The sequence below is a fragment of the Misgurnus anguillicaudatus genome, chromosome 10 (genome assembly GCF_027580225.2).
Source record: "Misgurnus anguillicaudatus chromosome 10, ASM2758022v2, whole genome shotgun sequence".
NCBI classification, from domain to species: domain Eukaryota; kingdom Metazoa; phylum Chordata; class Actinopteri; order Cypriniformes; family Cobitidae; genus Misgurnus; species Misgurnus anguillicaudatus.
In genome coordinates, this window is record NC_073346.2 from 375,694 (window position 1) to 394,023 (window position 18,330).

The 18,330-nt window shown below is 41.0% G+C and overlaps 1 protein-coding gene across 1 annotated transcript in view; it reads right to left on the reverse strand.

The window, feature by feature from the left end:
- Positions 1-18,330, reverse strand: part of bbs9 (Bardet-Biedl syndrome 9) — a 460,826-nt gene that overhangs the window by 133,897 nt on the left and 308,599 nt on the right. Inside the window, exon 19 of the mRNA XM_073871763.1 lies at positions 17,104-17,284. Within this exon, the coding sequence (XP_073727864.1) occupies positions 17,104-17,284 (181 nt within the window). The remainder of the gene's footprint in view (positions 1-17,103; positions 17,285-18,330) is intronic.

Sequence of the window (18,330 nt, forward strand, 5' to 3'; positions counted from 1 at the left end):
GACACAACATTTTGGTGTGGAAAGTAATTAAACTATTCATACTTAAGTAACCTTTACTTGAGAAGTATGAGTGAGAAAGTACCATCATCAAAATTCGGGGAAACTCGATAGACATCGACAGACTTCGAAGATTGCACATGCGCAGTTCCACCTGAGACGTTGGACCACCACCATCACCACGTGGCAAGAGAACGTTTGTCCGGCAAGTTGTTTGAAGGTAAGAGCGTGCAAAATGTTAATTTGGAGAGGCCATCTATGTAATACTTCAGTCTGTTTGTAGGTTAAATGTATTTCTACAATTTAGTAAAGTCAGTGATACGTTTTATTAATGTTTTGACTTTGCAGTGATGCATGCGGGTCAATGTATAAACAACCCGCATCCGACCAACGTTTTAAACTAACCCGCCTGCGACTTGGACCGCAAAAAAAAAATATTATACCCGACCTGCCTGCATTTTTTAAAAGTATTGTTTATAATAGTTAATTAGCATCTGTATTTTAAAACGACCCGAATATCATTAAAACTATTTTTGGATGACTCATAACTGCGGGCGAACTTTCTCAAACAACCCTTCAGCTGTTAAGCAGAAGTTCTGAAGTTCAGAATATTATATTCGTTTGGTGGGTTGACATTCGATTTTTAGTTTTGGAGATTCTAATATTTATTTTCTTTTTTTACATTGTTATCGTTAAAGTTATTGCGGAGGATGTTCTTTTTGTGGATAATTAAGACTATTGGTCTTCCTAGTTGTCAATCATTCTGGTAATATGTTTACGTAGGCCGTTGTACGTGCCCGTCCCTTTCTGCGCATGCGCACTTTCAGGTGTTGGTGTGTGGTGAGCTACGGTTTGCGTTCTCGTCGTGTTTATTTCAAAATGTCTGAGGGTCGCAATAGAAAAAGTGTCTACAAATTTAATGACAAGAGAAAGGACTCTGAAGAAAGAAACAAGACCAGAGTGTTTTTGGGAGAATATTTCATAAGCTGGCATTTGCTAAAAGCACAGGTTGGGCTTCCCACTGATGCCTCAGTGGCGAAGTTTCTACTCGACAGGTAGAGTTTTGCATGCTATTTGGAGAAATCCATTTAAAATCACTGCTAGTAAAAGTTGATGTAAGCTATGATTATGCTACTAGGGCTGCACGATTAATAAAAAAAAAGAATCACTATCTTACACGCGATCTTCTTTGTAAATGACCGCGATTCTCTTGCATTCAGATACTGCATTCATGTATTTACATTACAACAATCCAGATGTTATGTCATTTAAACTTGCTTACCCTCCCGCTGTGTAAAACCAATCCCTTTTCATTTACCAATCAGACCCGATCGTTTCTCTCCTCTCTTCTCCTCATTTGCGGCGTTTGGCTGTCACTTGCGTGACGTGGAACAAAGCGGCAAACCAAAACACATCGATTTACTTGATGGATTTGCAGCGGCAAATTTTCAAACAAAAGAGAGGAAAAATGTGCGCCATGGCAGAAAATCCTGGTTGCGACGGAGAAGAGTGACGATGCAACAATATTGGTTTCGAAACAAGGCTAGGATATAAGTTACCTCTGGCCGTTTTTCAATCGGAAGGTTGCAGCCTCCGTAGGTCGCATATGCAGGCTGCATACGTCATCGAGCCTGGTTTAACTTAACTGAGCATTACATTCACAAGTCATACACATATTACAACAATTTATGATTAACTAGGAATAATAATAAACTTTATAATTGTTAATATTCTGAAATAAGACTGTCTTGATGACGTATGCAGCTTAGAAATGTGACCTCCAGAAGGCTGCAGCCTTCAGATTGAGAAACGGCCTCTGTGTCATCGGTTAGTTCTTAAAAGGTTTCGTGTTTTAAAGTTTTAAGATTGACCAGTTTAATTAACATAAATAGCACCTGTGCTTTTTTGTACAATTACTTTTATTTATTAGTGTCAATATTCTGTTGTTTATGTTTAACAGCTAACACATTTTAAGTTACTCATCTTCTAAAAGAAGGAAAAGCGACTTTGAAGACAATTTATTATAACTAAAAGTCCGGTCTAGCACATTTTTGTTACTTGAGTGCAATAAATGTTGTTGTTTTTTTGTTGTTGTTGAAAATATGAGAATCGTTTGAGAGAATCAGGATCTCAATTCCCATGGAGAAAAATCGTGCAGCCCTAATGCTAGCCCTGGCACAAGTCACCCACCGCGCAGACACGGTAAACATCTAAATTTGTCTAAAGTAGTCTAATGACCAAATGGTAAAAGGTATCAGGCTGGAATGTTCTAAAACATTTTTGATTATTCCAATGTGTTCACCATAGTATTTATTACACAAATGCAACAAACTACTTCTCCATTGAATATCGTGCTGTTTCTCAATATGCGTTCTTGTCTGTACTTGCGTTCTTGTAAAACATCATCAGTCGCGGCCCAAGTACTGTTCCAAATCAAAGTTCGCATCAAGACAAGTTCACATAACATCCCCGGATGTGTTCTTGATCCGCCCATTTTATCGAGGATGCATCAGGAGGTGACTTGTATGGACTTCTGACAGCCAAGTTTCTCAGAATGCATTTCTCGTCAATGGCAATGAACCTTAAAGCTTGCACAATATTCGAAATATTACTCTCTTTGTGTCATAAAATGTAGTTTTAAGAGCTGTTTTGTCGAGAATATAGATTAATTAACTTCAAATATGTGGTCAGTTAGTAAAGATAACGCCTATATTAAAGTTTCTTTTTGGATATGCGAGTTCCGTTGAATCAGCGGTGTATACTCCAAGGAGGGCAACCTCATCTCGTGCCATTGATGTCACTTTTCCATGTGACCACGGCGTAGCATGCCCTGTTGAGTGGCAAACATTCAGCAAAATGACTGGTTTTCATAGCGGCTGCTGCGAAAATGCCAGTAAAACTGAGTAAAATCAGCTTAAATTAAATGTAGTTGGACTTGATAGCAGAGGTGGACAATACTTTGTTACATTAGTTACATTTTCCAAGCATCTGTGCTTTATTAGAGTGTTTGTCTTAGGAAAAATTTTACTTCATTACATTGTAAAGCATAGAATCATATTGTGTATTCTTTAATATTGCATATTAACATTTATTTAATACCTAATTAGATTAAAATTGTGTACTTTTACTTTTAGTAAAAGTATATTAATGTACTTAAATATTAAATGTAAAACAAAAACTTGTATTTATGAAATGTAATAGAGTTAAAAATTATGATAATATGCTTTGGAATGGTTGATAGTGACCCTAGCAACTTGTCAACCCACCTGTGGTCAGTGGACGTTGGCATGAACGATCTATTTACTTCTTCTTTCTGTGTTTCTTGGCAGTCTGTAAAACGATAGCTCCGAATTCTTGTTAAATCTGTTAGTACAGTCTATAGCACAACAGCCGTTTCCCATTTAGATGCGGTTTCCCCGTGTTTTTGCTGATTTCACACTGTATGCTAATTCTGCCGTACCTTTCTCCGAATGTGACGTCACGTGCATACCCTCTATAATTCTCATTTATAATGTTTTTTGATGTTAATGTAGACTAGAAGTTCTCCTGTTCTCTCCATCTCTCATCTAATTAAACCCACGGGGGCACGTCTTCTCGCGGTTCTGAATCATGTGTTGAATTAACCTGGGCTGCGCAGATCCATTGGTAGATTCAACTGAGCGCATGGTGACATAAAACCTTTGACGCGTCATGCAAATGTGCAGTAAAAACCAGATAATGCTGCTGTAGATTTATTAATTTATTTATAGTTTGTTGTTATATTGAGGTCTGTTATCAAATGGATGGATGGCTATGATTATATTCAGTATCTATAATTAATGGAGTTAGATGAATAATAAAACTAATTCATTTTATGTTGTTTCTTTTGTAGGTTCTGATCATTAGCAGAAATCGTGGTATGGACTGGAAGTGTAAGTACTGCTTCTTGTCTTTTGAAAAGAGGGCTCAACTCTTTAAACACTACCGTTTAAAACATGGTAGCTACACCAGAACTACTCCAATTCCTTGCCTCCATGCAGATTGCATGTGTTGGAAATCGTTTAATGCCCTCAAAGTGCATTAAACAAGGAATCACAATAGGCAGATGAGTGCATCTAATGAAATCCCTGTGGTATTCCGTTGTCCTCATTGTGATTTTGAAGAACCATGTTTTATCGCATTTGCGCCAACATCTCAAAAAACAGGAAATGGTGAAGTGTCCATATAAAAATTTCACGTTTCAGAGCAATGTCTACTCAACATTTAATGCTCATAAAAGTAAAGATCATAGGCTTCTCAGTGAGAAGGAATTGAAACCTCACATTGCTCCTCACAATTCTGATCCAGGTGAAACACTTTTGAAAGACCACTAACCATCTGGTGAGTTGCACAGTTTTGAAAATGAACGTTAAGGGTGTGTATGTTTGTGCATTCCCATAGACAGCCACTCTGAGGCAGTCAAACACGATTCTAAAAGAGTGAAAAGATCGAGATAGGACCAATTGTCAAAATTTCAGTGTCCACCACTCTAGTTCATCCAAAACAAACCAGAATTGAGACCAAAAGTGCTAAATACTGGTCTTTTCCTTTAAGTGTCATGTTATCTTTTATTTAGTCTTAGAATTAACTACAATGAACCTAATCCCAACAGTTTCATTATTGTAAATAGCAGTTCCAGAGTTTGATCAAACAGTATACTAACTAACTAAATGCGAAGTCTCAGTGTTCCACTGGCCTACCACTGCTGTATTTGATGGGCTAAAAATGTTCTGTGAAGCTACCTACCATTCTTTATGAAGTGCCTTACTGTAAAGCTAGACATCATTAGATATGATTTGATGCAGAAGTTGCAGTAATGTATGTTCCTTTTATAGGCTAGCTTAATGCTAGTTTTCTGGCCAGTGTGACCCAATGATTTGTTCTTAAAACACATCCAAAATGCCTTTATTAAATGCTCATTTGTCTGTTTTTTTAGGTTGTGGCAGATATTTTATAAAGAGTGTCTGAATTTTAAATTATGCAATTCTATGAGTTTGACACCCTATATCCATTTGTTGCACATGTCATTATGCACAATTGATCAAACTTTAAATGAAGTAAAAGGAATCAACCTCCTTGAATAATTCTATATGCATAATATAGGCTACCCAAAAAGATAAAATTAACAAGAAAAGGTACAACACACAGTACTGTATCATCAACATGTCTAATAAATTAGCAATAGAGATTCCCTATGCTGGTCAGCAGCTAAAACAATCGTAAGGTTTCATTTGTGTAATCAAAATACATAAATGTATTAAACTATACAATGAGTTATATGCAGTGTTATCCAGTTAACATACTGTAATTAGATGAGTGACATACATACTTTAGTCCTTAACATGTTTCTAGTCTTCTATTAAGTTTTTAAGTTCTATTAAGTTTCCTCGACGTGGGCACCATTATTACCTCTCTCTCTCTCTCTCTCTCTCTCTCTCTCTCTCTCTCACGCTCTTTCTCTCTCTCTCTCTCTCTCTCTCTCTTGTCTCTACAATGTCTCTACAATGTTCCTGATGAGGTTCCGTAAACGGTCTGTGGCTATTACTGCTGACATACAGCACATGTTCCATTGTTTTCTGGTTTGGGAGGACCACAGGAATTATCTTAGGTTACTGTGGTACAGAAACAATGACTTTGACAGTGAAATCGTGGACCATAGAATGCGTGTGCATGTTTTCGGGAATAGCCCATCACCAGCTGTGGTTATTTATTGTCTAAGGAGAGCGGAAAAAGAACATGAAGAGAGTTTCGGCGGTTTTGACACCAGAAAGCTGGTGGAAAAGGAGTTCTATGTTGATGACATGCTGAAATCATATGCTACATAGGCTGAGGCAATCGACCTTCTCAAGAGTACACAAGAGATGTTTGCAGTGTCTAACCTTAAGCCCTTCAGACGGGATTAGTTTTACAGGGGTAGATGGCGTAATGTAATTTTACCACAGGACGTCTGTAATATAAATGGTCAATTCGGACGGGATTAGAAATCTCAGTAGAACATTCAGAAGTGGGAGGGGTAACTCGTTTGCACAGCACGTCACCTCTACAAACCAACGTCTCGCCGGCTTTTCACTCGGAGAGGGGTCCTATCTACCGTAAATGGCTTGTATGACCCTCTTGGATTCCTTGCGCCCATTACCATAAAAGGGAGATTACTGTCGAGAGAACTTACCAAACAGGGTGAGCTTCGAATACCACGTGTTTGTTTGAAAGTGACAGATCAACATGGTCACAGAGATGTTAACTTCTTATTTAGAAAATCCAAATTAGCACCACAGCAGACATTACTGTCCCAAGACTACAGTTGTGTGCTGCTGTATTAGCAGTGGAGATTGCAGAGATGATTGTGGAATAGATGGACATCACCTTCGATCACATCTGGTATTATACTGACAGTTGTACTAGGCTACATCCATAATCAAACACGGTTCTATGTTTACGTGAACAACTGAGTTCAACGAATCCATAAATCCAGTTCACCTGCACAATGGCACAATGTTCCCACAGGACTTAACCCAGCAGTCCAGATTTGTGTCTGCAGCACTCTTGGGTACCAGTTCATGGCTCATGGGCCCACACTTCTTGCATATTTCTGAGCTTCGATCTAAATCACAAGAATCATTTGAGCTTGTGGATTCAGAATTACATCCACAAGTTTGTTTGAACCTTACTAAAGATCCAAAGATCCCATGGAACTCTGCAAGATTCAGCAGATTCTCTTATTTTAACACTCTCGTAAGAGCAATAGCACATCTGATTCATATTGACAATTCTTTCTCCAAACATTCACAAGACGATAGTGTCACGGTAGGAAAATCTATTGTTTTCCTCCGTGTCATGTTTGTGTGTGTGTGTTGTTCACTCACCCCTGCCATGTGCTCGTTAGAGCAATCCCTTTCACCTGTGTGTTGATTGTCTCGCTCCAGCTGTTCATCATTACATCATCTCCATATATACTCACCTGACTTTCTGTTCCCTGCCAGATTCTATTGTTTGCTCAGTCTCCGTGTTGCTTGGTTGTTCCGTGTACATTGGATTACGTGTTTCAGTTTGGATGTGTATTGTTGTCGTCGTCTTCGTGTGGATGTTCCGTGTCAGCTTGGATTTCACCACTGTTCACCACTCCACCAACGTCGCACTCAAAACACCAACTTCCACCGTAGTCATCGTCACCATTGCCTTCAACACCGGACTGGATTACTTCCGCATTGACACTGAATACTCTCTCTTTGTTTACATTTAATAAACATTGTTATATTTTTCACCTGCGTTTGCTTCCGTCTCTTACAAGTCATTACAGAAGAATCTGGCCAACATGGAAGCAGCAGGTGGTCAGCCAATCTCCGCGCTGGAGGAGTTTCTCCAACGATCGCTGGCTCGCATGGATCATCAGGATAAAACCATTGAAGATATGCGGAAGGCCGTCCACGTAATGGTGGCGAAGGTTTCCGAGCTCTCTCAGCGTTCTCCGGACATCACGCCTCCCACTGCGCCACCCATGCCGCCCGCACCATCTTCACCTCCAGGGGGTAGTTTCATCCCGGAACCGAGACTTCCTATCCGGAGAAAGACGCCGGTGAGCCCAACTATTGCCGTACTTTTCTCTCTCATTGTTCTTTACATTTCGCCCAACAGCCCCGGTCATTCTTCCTCGAGGAGACCAAGGTAGCGTTTACGCTCTCGCTTCTCTCGGGCAAGGCTGCCCTCTGGGGGACGGCGGTATGGGAAAACAAGGACAGCTGTTGTTCCTCGTTCGCCTCGCTTGCAGAGGAGATGAAGAGGGTTTTCGACCGCTCCGTCGCCGGGAGGGAGGCAGCCCGTCTCCTCACGGATCTCCAGCAGGGGGAGCGGTCGGTCTCGGACTACGCCATCGAGTTCCGTACCCTGGCGGCGGAGTGCAGGTGGAACGAGGAAGCGCAGTGGAACCATTTCCTGCATGGGTTGGCGGATCGGATCCATCGAGAGATCATCACGGCGGAATTACCGAAGTCGCTCAACGGGTTGGTGGACTTGGCGATCCGGGTTGACGCACGCCTTTACACCGTTGCCAAAAGGAAGACTCAAGGTCCGTCCCTACGTCAAGGGGAGTCCACGGATCCACCCATCGAAGTTTCCGCCGGTGGTCTCTCAGATCCGGAACCCATGCAGGTGGGTCGAGCTCGGTTACCCCGGGAGGAGAGGAAGCGGCGGAGATCCCTGGGTCTCTGCATGTACTGTGGCGAGTCGGGTCACCAATGCCAGAGGTGCCCGGTAAAAGACCAAGCCCGATAGTAAAACAGAGGCTACTATCGGGCAGGATCTCCGCACAGAAGACCTCTACTACATCCACTCTCCTTCCGGTGAGACTACGGTGGTCCACTATGTCACACTCAGGGCACGCACTTCTGGATTCGGGGGCGGAGGGAAACTTCATCGACAGCTCACTTGCACGTAAGCTCAAGTTACCTTTCATCTCACTCACCCACCAGATTGCGCCCTTCGCCCTCAATGGACATCAGTTACCCACTATCAAGTACACCACAGCACCTATCACACTCATCACTTCCGGAAATCACACAGAGACTATTTCGTTTTTTATTACTGACACTGCTCTCTCCCTCATAGTTCTTGGACATCCTTGGCTTCATTCCCATAACCCAAGAATTGACTGGAAACTGGGTTCTGTTACCAGCTGGAGCGAGGAGTGTCATAAGTCCTGTCTTGTCTCTGCTTGTGTTTCTGTTTCTGAGTCTGTGTTTCAGGGGAAAGCAGTGGATTTGTCTACCGTGCCCGCGGAGTACCACGACCTGAAGGAGGTGTTCAGTAAGTCGCGGGCTGATTCTCTTCCTCCTCATCGTCCCTATGACTGTGCGATAGACTTATTGCCAGGTACGTTTTCGCCTAAGGGCAAGTTATACTCTCTGTCTGTTCCGGAGATGGAGGCCATGGAGAAATATATTTCTGATTCTCTGGCAACGGGGTTCATTCGCCCTTCCTCATCTCCAGCGGGGGCGGGGTTCTTTTTTGTGGGGAAGAAGGACGGATCCTTGCGACCTTGTATTGACTACCAAGGGTTGAACAACATCACGGTAAAGAATACTTATCCTTTGCCGTTGATGTCTTCAGCTTTCGAGAGGTTGCAGGGAGCGTCCGTTTTCACTAAATTGGACTTACGTAATGCATATCATTTGGTTCGCATCAGGAAGGGGGATGAATGGAAGACTGCGTTTAACACCCCTCGTGGCCATTTTGAGTACTGCGTGATGCCTTTCGGTCTCACGAACTCGCCGGCAGTCTTCCAAGCACTCGTTAATGACGTGTTGCGAGACATGGTAGACCAGTTCATATATGTTTACCTGGATGACATATTAATTTTTTCTTCGTCTCTCCAGGAACATTTGCAACACGTACGACTCGTTAGAGCAATCCCTTTCACCTGTGTGTTGATTGTCTCGCTCCAGCTGTTCATCATTACATCATCTCCATATATACTCACCTGACTTTCTGTTCCCTGCCAGATTCTATTGTTTGCTCAGTCTCCGTGTTGCTTGGTTGTTCCGTGTACATTGGATTACGTGTTTCAGTTTGGATGTGTATTGTTGTCGTCGTCTTCGTGTGGATGTTCCGTGTCAGCTTGGATTTCACCACTGCTCACCACTCCACCAACGTCGCACTCAAAACACCAACTTCCACTGTAGTCATCGTCACCATTGCCTTCAACAACACCGGACTGGATTACTTGGATGACACTGAATACTCTCTCTTTGTTTAAATTTAATAAACATTGTTATATTTTTCACCTGCGTTTGCTTCCGTCTCTTACAAGTCATTACAGATAGTTGCAGAGGATGGCATATCTGTAGCAAGAGTTCTTCTGAAGAAGAGCTGGAGAAAGCAAAAAGTCTTGTTTTAAAGGGTGCAATGCTCAATACGAGAGTTATCCGACAGAGATTAAGAGCATCACTGCAGCTCACAACCTTCCTTGTAAGAGTGTTTTGAGGAAACTATCACCTGTTCTTGACAGCAACGGCTTACTGTGAGTAGGGGGTCTTAATAAAAGGTCCGATCTGCAAACTTGTGAAGTTAACCCTATCATCATGCCGGGTACACATCATGTGGCAACAATGATTTTGCAACATTATCATGAGGCTGTAAAACATCAAGGCAGACACTTTACAGAAGGGGTTGTCAGAGCTGCTGGATTTTGGCTAGTAGGAAGTAAGAAGTGCATATGTAGTCTGCTTTTTAAGTGTTTAACCCTAAGCTGCGAGGAAAGATTGAACGTCAACAGATGTCAGATTTGCCAGTGGAACAGTTGACAGTAGCTCCACCCTTCACCTATGTGGGTGTTAATGTTTTCGTACCATGGGAAGTGACTGCCAGTAAGACCAGAGGTGGGCAGTTATGTTTGCATATATGTGCACGAGAGCCATCCACATCGAAGTAATCGAAGCAATGAGCTCTAGTAAAAGGTTTTTCCCCTCCTAGGACTTTTCCCATTGGGTTTTTCCCCTAGGCTTTTTTCCAACCCTGGGAGTCAGCCAACTTTGGCTTAACCTAGCACCCTCTTCTATACGTTACAGATTACTACACTCACTTGTTCAGTTTAATCTCAGCCGCTGTATTTTGATACTTATGTTGTCTATCGATTTTGTGTTTCCCCTGCATTTATTAATGTAAAGCTGCTTTGAAACAATTACTAATTGTGAAAAGCGCTATATAAATAAAATAAAATTGAATTAAATTGAATAGTAGTTTCATTAATGCTTTAGATTTTTTGCGATCAGAGGGCCAGTTAACCAACTACACTTGGATCGTAGCACGAATTTCGTTGGAGCTTCTCGAGAACTCAAAATGGATAATCTTGTGTTAATATAGAGGATGTGCAGAAATAGAAAATGTGTGTTTTGGGCGTAATGTGCCATAAATCAATTAGAGTCTCATCTCCCATCCCCTTTAAAAGCCAGTCCTTTTTTAGATGCCGGAATTTGTAAACTGAAAACTAAACGGAGGAAGACAACCACCAGTGTTACGGTCGGTGTCTTGGTCTGTGTCTTGTTTTTTTGTCTCTCCCTCTTGTCTTGGCCTGCATATACGTGTTGCTGCCTTTCTGAGCAAAAGAGGTTGAAGTGTACTTTCAGGCTTTCAAATGGATAGTGTTGAGGGTTTTGTGTCCCTGACCAGAAAGGTTGAGGTTCCTTAACTGCAAGTTAGCCCGGGAAAGATATGACCAAATTATGCTAAAGTAACTGCTATCCTGTTTTATCCTGTTCCTACTACATGGGGTGAGCTGCAGCGTTTTTTAGGAATGGCCGGGTATTTTAGGTGCTTTTGTAAAAACTTTTCTATGATTGTGACACCTTTGACAGCTTTATGCAGTCCTAAAAAACTTTTCTGTTGGTCTGATGTATGCCAACATGCTTTTATTTGTGCAAAGTCTCTTCTTTGTAGTTCAATTAAATTCAATTCAATTGTTAATTGTTGCAAAGCAGCTTTACACGAGTAGATGTAGAAGAGAACACAGAAAATCAATAGATAATATAAGAAGTAGAATAAAGCGGCTAAGATTAAACCATACAAGCAAGCGTATTAATAATGTAACGTATACAGTAAAGTGCTAAGTTAAGCCAAAGTTGTCTGACTCTCCCTGGTACGAAAAAACCCCCTAGGAGAAAACCCGGTGGGAAAAACTCCTAGAAGGACAAAAACCCTTGGGAGAAATTAATATATTTTATATATATAGATACGGTAGGGATAGGAAGCGGGTAAGCGGATTAAACTGGTTCAGCCGGTGGTCGTTGGTCGCGCATTGGCTGGGCATCACGTTGAAGGACAGCCAGTAGATCAGTGGTGTGATGACCTTCACAGCAACAGGAACTGGGTCTGTTTGTCTCATTGTCCTCAGGGTCGAGGACGAGACAGTGAGACAAAAACAGAGTTCTATCAGCGTAGGGGCCGTTCGCATGTAATGCGAGTGTCATACATTATAGTGGTTTAAGTCAGCTCGGTTCCAGACAGGCTAACTATTGGGGCAATAGTATATTACCCATATGAGGTAGGTGAGTGCTTTGTTCTAGACAAAATAACTACTGCGGGAAAAGTACATTTACTGGACATTTTATGTGAATGCTTTGTTAAAGAAGAATGTCTTAAGTTTAGATTTAAATTGTTCGACTGTGTCTGATACTCGAACATTATTTGGTAAATCATTCCAGAGCTTAGGGGCCAAGTAGGAAAAGGATCTACCACCTTTAGACACTTTTGATATTCTAGGGATAATTAAGTGACCAGAATTTTGTGATCGCAGTTTATGTAGTGGATTGTATTCTGATCGTAGTTCTTTAATATACGAGGGTGCTAGGCCATTTAAGGTGATTAGTAATATTTTAAATTGTATGCGATATTTAACTGGTAGCCAGTGTAAAGATGCCAGAATTGGACTAATGTGGTCATACTTTTTAGATTGAGTAAGCACTCTTGCGGCAGCGTTTTGAACCAGCTGTAGCATGTTTACTTGATTTGAATGGCATCCCCCGAGTAACGAGTTACAATAGTCTATTCTAGAGGTCATAAAAGCATGGATAAGCTTCTCTGCATCTAAAGCAGACAACATATGCCATGTTTTTTCGATATTTCTAAGATGGAAGAATGCTGTGCAGCAGAAGTTGAAGATATGACTATCAAAAGATAGATTGCTGTTGAACATTACACCTAAGTTCTTAACCGTGGAAGATGGCACCACCGTGCAGCCATCTATGGGCAACTTGTAATCTGACATATTATGTTTGGAGCGATTTGGTTCAATAATAAATATCTCAGTCTTATTGGAGTTTAGCATAAGAAATTTATGTGCCATCCAGTCCCTAATATCACTAATGCAGTCTGTTAGCTTAGCAAACTGGTGGGGAGGAATATGACTCTTCCTCATTTACATAAACAAAGTGATATCGATTGGTTAGATACAATCTAAACCAGGCTAACGCCTAACCACTGATGCCAACATAGATTTCTAGTCTATTGAGTAAGATTCTGTGATCTATTGTGTCAAAGGCTGCACTAAGGTCTAGTAATATAAGGATTGAGATTTCACCATGATCGGATGTTAATAGGAGGTCATTTGTAACTCTAAGCAGCGCTGTCTCTGTGCTATGGTGGGGCCTGGATGCAAGTGGAGGGGGCTGTCCTTCTGCAAGGTGGTGCTGATGTTTTTTTTATCCAGTGTCCTACTTCTCTACTAAGTTCAGTCAGCCTCAGCTGAACTATTCGACTATAGAGGAGACATTAGCAATGTTACTTGCGTTACAACATTTTGATGATTATCTGGAAGCTGCCCCAATGCCTGCTGTGGTTTTTACCAAACACAATCCAATGTCACACATGTAAAATCATGACCAGCGCTTAAATATGGGGTGTTGATGGCCCAAAAATACAACTTGAAGATTATGCTCAAAAAGGGTAATGACAATGTTGTTGCAAATGCTCTTTCGCGTGGATAATGTATTATGTAAACACAGAAACATTATGTTTCTGATAAGATGAAAACCTTATTTCTCATAACCCAAATAATTAAAAAATGATCTGCTAAACAGTCAAGAAATCAGTTATGCACAATTGAAAAGCATCTATGGTAGATAGTTACTGACAGAACACACCAATGCCAAGGTTTCATGAAAGAGGTTTGGTGAAGTGATATTTACGTTCTGTGCGTTCGAATAAGCAGTCCAGTGGTGGCACGTCGGCCATGGGTCAGACTTTTCCGTGCTGCAAATGGGAAAGAGTCAGGTTCAGTTCAACAGCCTTCGACACCAAATGCAGGTGAAAAGCTGATCTCCAGAAGCATCGAGAGGATCCTTTGCTCTTCCGAGCTTCACCTTGTTGCAGACGCAGGTTATTGCCTTTCTGGGCGAGAAGCTCGGAACATGATGTGATCCGCTTAATCTCTGGATGCACAGGCCAGAAATTCAGAACTTGTGGTCGATCGGGTTCAGTCTCTGCTGTCAAACTCAGAACGAGGAGCTGTAAAATCTCAAGGAGAGATTCAGAAACTTGGTTGGTTTTCCAATGATCTGTTATTGTCTCTCTCAGCGGGAGACTCAGAAGTTGGGTGCTCTGTTTCAGTCTCTTAACATGGCCGAAGACTCAGAACAATGGGGGTTGCCCTGTTGCAATCTCTAGCACGCAGGCTGGGGAATTAGTGCTTAGGTACTCTGTTAATGTCTCTCTTTTCAGGAATGGCTGGATAAAAGGTACTTTTATAACTTTTAGATAAGGAGGAGGTTGCATCTAGGCACTTTCCTGATGCAGAACCATGATTGGCTGTTGATGTCAGAAGGAGCCCACAGAATGTGGCCCACTTTTCTTTACTGTAAGGAATTAATTTGCATAGCATTAAGTAGGAAAAAGAGTTTAACTTTGTCTTTAGAATTTCATGTATGTTTTTTACATTTACCAAACCATTTCCGAAAAACCATTGGCATTATCCTGTAAAAAGTATAAACATGACTGCAAAATGTTACCATATCATCCATGCATTCATTCATATGTTAATAACTGTGATTAATTGAACAGTTTCATAACATAAAGATGTAATTCTTTAAATTATGTAGAGTCTTTCAACGAGTATGGAGTCAATAGGTGATGGTTTTAAATCCATTTTGTTAGTGGAAGGACTTTAAGATTTGTCCTTTGGTTTAGCCAATACTTGTGCATAGCATACCGTTACTTTAAGGAATTTACAAATATCCTGGTTTCGGATGAGGTTAAAGGAGGTTTTAATCGATGATAAGATGAAATGCTGTGGACCAATCAAAACGTCTTCCTTCCAGCTTTAAAACTGAGGTCAGCCATAAAAGAATTGTCCGAACAGCCTTCTGTTTGAACTGAACACCTGTTTATGTTAAACCACAAAAATCCAGTCCAAAATGTAGCAGTTGGAGGGGTCTGGAATGCTTTGTTGCATGCTGTTCACTACATTATTATGTTCCGTAGGGTATTATTTACAAATATGCAAGGAAAGATTTGTACTCTACTTTATTTGTAACAAACAGGAGATAAAGAATTTTCAAACGTGTGGAGAGCTGAAATGTTTCAGCACTCGGACAGCGGCACCATGAGTGTTTTGAAAAGCATTACTTAGGTTGCTTTTACACATACATTGTTTAGGTTGGCCCAATTGATGTGTTGGTCTGTGTACGGTTTGTTTGGGTCAGTGTGAACACAACAGCCGCACTATGGTGCGCACTAAACGGCCGCTCCGAGACCGCTCTAAATAGGTTGTCTCGAAGCGGCTGTCGCCGAACTCTGGTGCGACCCATCTATGGTGTGAACACAGTGCTCGACCTTGGGCCGAACCAAACACAGGAAGTTGTCCACATGTTTGAGCCACTGGGCTTCCGTTGTGACATGAGCCGGGTGTTATATTGTGGGTTAACAACAAACAAGGCAATCTTGGTCCGTTGCAGAGATTCACTGTCTCCTGGATGTTTGAGCTGATGTTTTTATAAATGCATAGCTGTCCTCCACACACACACAAATAGTGATGGCTCTGTTAGAAGGGCTTTTATAACACAGTTGTGCAATTTCGATATAAAGCAAAGAAAGACGTGCATTGTTTGCATATATACAGTATCTTGTTAATGGTAAATGGACTGCATTTATATAGCGCTTTCATAGACCAATGGCCATCCAAAGCGCTTTACATATTGCCTCACATTCACCCATTCACGCACACATTCATACACCGACGGCGGTGTCAGCCGTGCAAGGCGCCATCCAGCTCGTCGGGAGCAGCTGGGGTTAGGTGTCTTGCTCAAGGACACCTCGACACTTGGTCAGGTGGAGCCGGGGATTGAACCACCAACCTTCCGATTTGTAGACAACCTACATGAACCACTCGACCACTGCCGCCCTCAATCTTGCTGGCTTCCCTCTTCCTGTCATGCTGGTTGTCGTGGAAACAGTGTACAGTGCGGCGTTTCGAGTATGGTAAAAACAACATGTATGAACACGGACCGCACTAACTGAAAAATTATACAATGAACAGGGTGCGCACCAACATGTGTGAAAACACTCTTTAAAAAGGTTCTAATCTTACCATATCCACAGGTAGAAAGTCATCATATACAAATCTATGGGGTAACATTTAAAAAACATTTCAAAATAAATGCAATATTTCCATTTGTTTAAAGCAAAACATTCAATTACTTACCACCAGGCAACAGGTGAAGCAGCTTTTTACACCTTCTAACGTCTCGTTATCTATCCTGATTTTTGTCCAAGAGATTTAATAATAATCTTTTAAATTATAATCCTTTAATTGTTATATTTAAAAATGTGTGTGGTGTCCATGTGCGTAATAAGCAAACGCGTGTTGTTGTCTCGTTTATAGGCGCAAATTACTAACGCGCTTTTTAAATAACAAAAACAATATAGTCCAATTTAGTTGCCTTAAAATAGCAACACGCCAACAGTGCACCTGAACAATCCTCGTTGTCCGACCAGCACGCCGATGGGTGCACTAATGGGCGCAAATCCATTTGCTATTTAACTCTTTCCCCTTTATTAACGAATAAACCAATAACAAGTTTTTTCGGCAATCCTTATTTCCGCTATTATCCACGAGGTGGCACTCTTACCCAACTTAAAAAACCTGGAAGCAACCCCTAAGGGGCAAAAAGTAAAAACTCCATGTATATTTTGATTATCGCTCTGAATCTGATCTCTATCAAGTCCTTCACAAAAATGCAATTATCTCGGGTTACTGCTCAAAATTTTGTATTTTTAAAGAAAGCTAGCCATATTTGAGAGGTGATAAAAAGAGAACAAATGAAGGTATGATGAAAGTTATTTTTGTTTCAAAGCAGATGGTCTGTTCTTTCATTTGATATATTTTATGTTTATATATTCAAAGAAGAATATTTTCTAAAAGGCATTAAACTTTTGTAAAAATCATAAAAAATGCTGGCGGTGGCTTGCAACTTTTTTAAAACGCAGGCGGGGAAAGAGTTAAACAACGTGAAAATGATAATTGCGCCGGGCTAAAACTAGCAAAAAACACTTGCATTGGGCATTGCGCTGTGTGTATGATAGGGCCCTTTGTGTCTGTTGTTTTACCAGTTGTGGTGTGTCCTGCAGCAGTGGTAGAAGTGTGGCCTCCAAGATGGCAGTCTGTTCTGAGCTGAGTCCTTGCCACAGCGACAACAGCAGGATCAGCAGGTGAGTGGCACTCCGCAAGCGTGCAAATGCCTGGATCAGACATTCTTGGTTCTCTTCTGCTGCATCTGCTAATGCTATAACTTGACAGAGACAGAGAGTTTAATGGTTCAAACATAAATATAGCCTAATTCTATTTAGCACTAAGCAATAAAAGTAAGCATTTTAAAGGACCATTACATGTTTTTGCATTTTACTTCATAAAACGTAAAATAAGTATCACTTATATTACAGTATCACCCTCAATCTGATCTGTCTTGCACTTTAGGCCCTTAACTATACCTTATTTTTATTCGCTGTCTAGGTTGTCAATAAACACATACAATGACTTAATCTCTTTGACAACTGTTATTGAGTGTTATACACTCTTGTTATATGCAAATGAATTAAGAGATGAAGTCAATGAACCACTAGCATGCCATACACTGCAAGGAAGGTTTGAGTTAAGTTTTACATAGAGTGCAAAAATAGGTAGGATATTAGAGTTTGCGAAAACAGAAAAAAATATGAAAACAACATAACAAAACGCTTCACATCAAAGACAACAAAACTATTGACAAATTCCGGTTCACAATCTACCTTGTTTTAACACAACAAACCAGCCTGATTAAGTTACGCTCTTTGAAAGCTGACTTCACCTGATTAGTTAAGTCATGTTATTCACATTTGGACCAAAAAACATAGCACAGAGCACAAAACACAATGAAACAGTGTTTCAGAGAGACATTTGCTATTAAAGATCAGTGTGCATTGATAAAATCTAAACGGCCAAACTAAACAGTCCCTCAATGAAGGAGCTTTTGTGAGTGAGCGTGAAAGAGCTGATTGATGCCAGCTGAGCAGAACAAAAGCACTGTTAACATAAAAGAAAGTGCACTGTAGTATATATAAACAACACAAAGGGCCATATTTTAACGATCTGAAACGCAAGTGCGAAGCGCAAAGCGCAAGTGACTTTGTGGGCGGATCTTGGGCGCTGTTGCTATTTTCCCGGCGGGAGAAATAAGTCTTGCTCCAGGCGCAAATCAATAAGGGGTTGGTCTAAAGTAGGTTCTTTATTCAGAGGTGTGGTTTGGGCGTAACGTCAAATAAACCAATCAGAACGCTATCCAACATTCCCTTTAAACG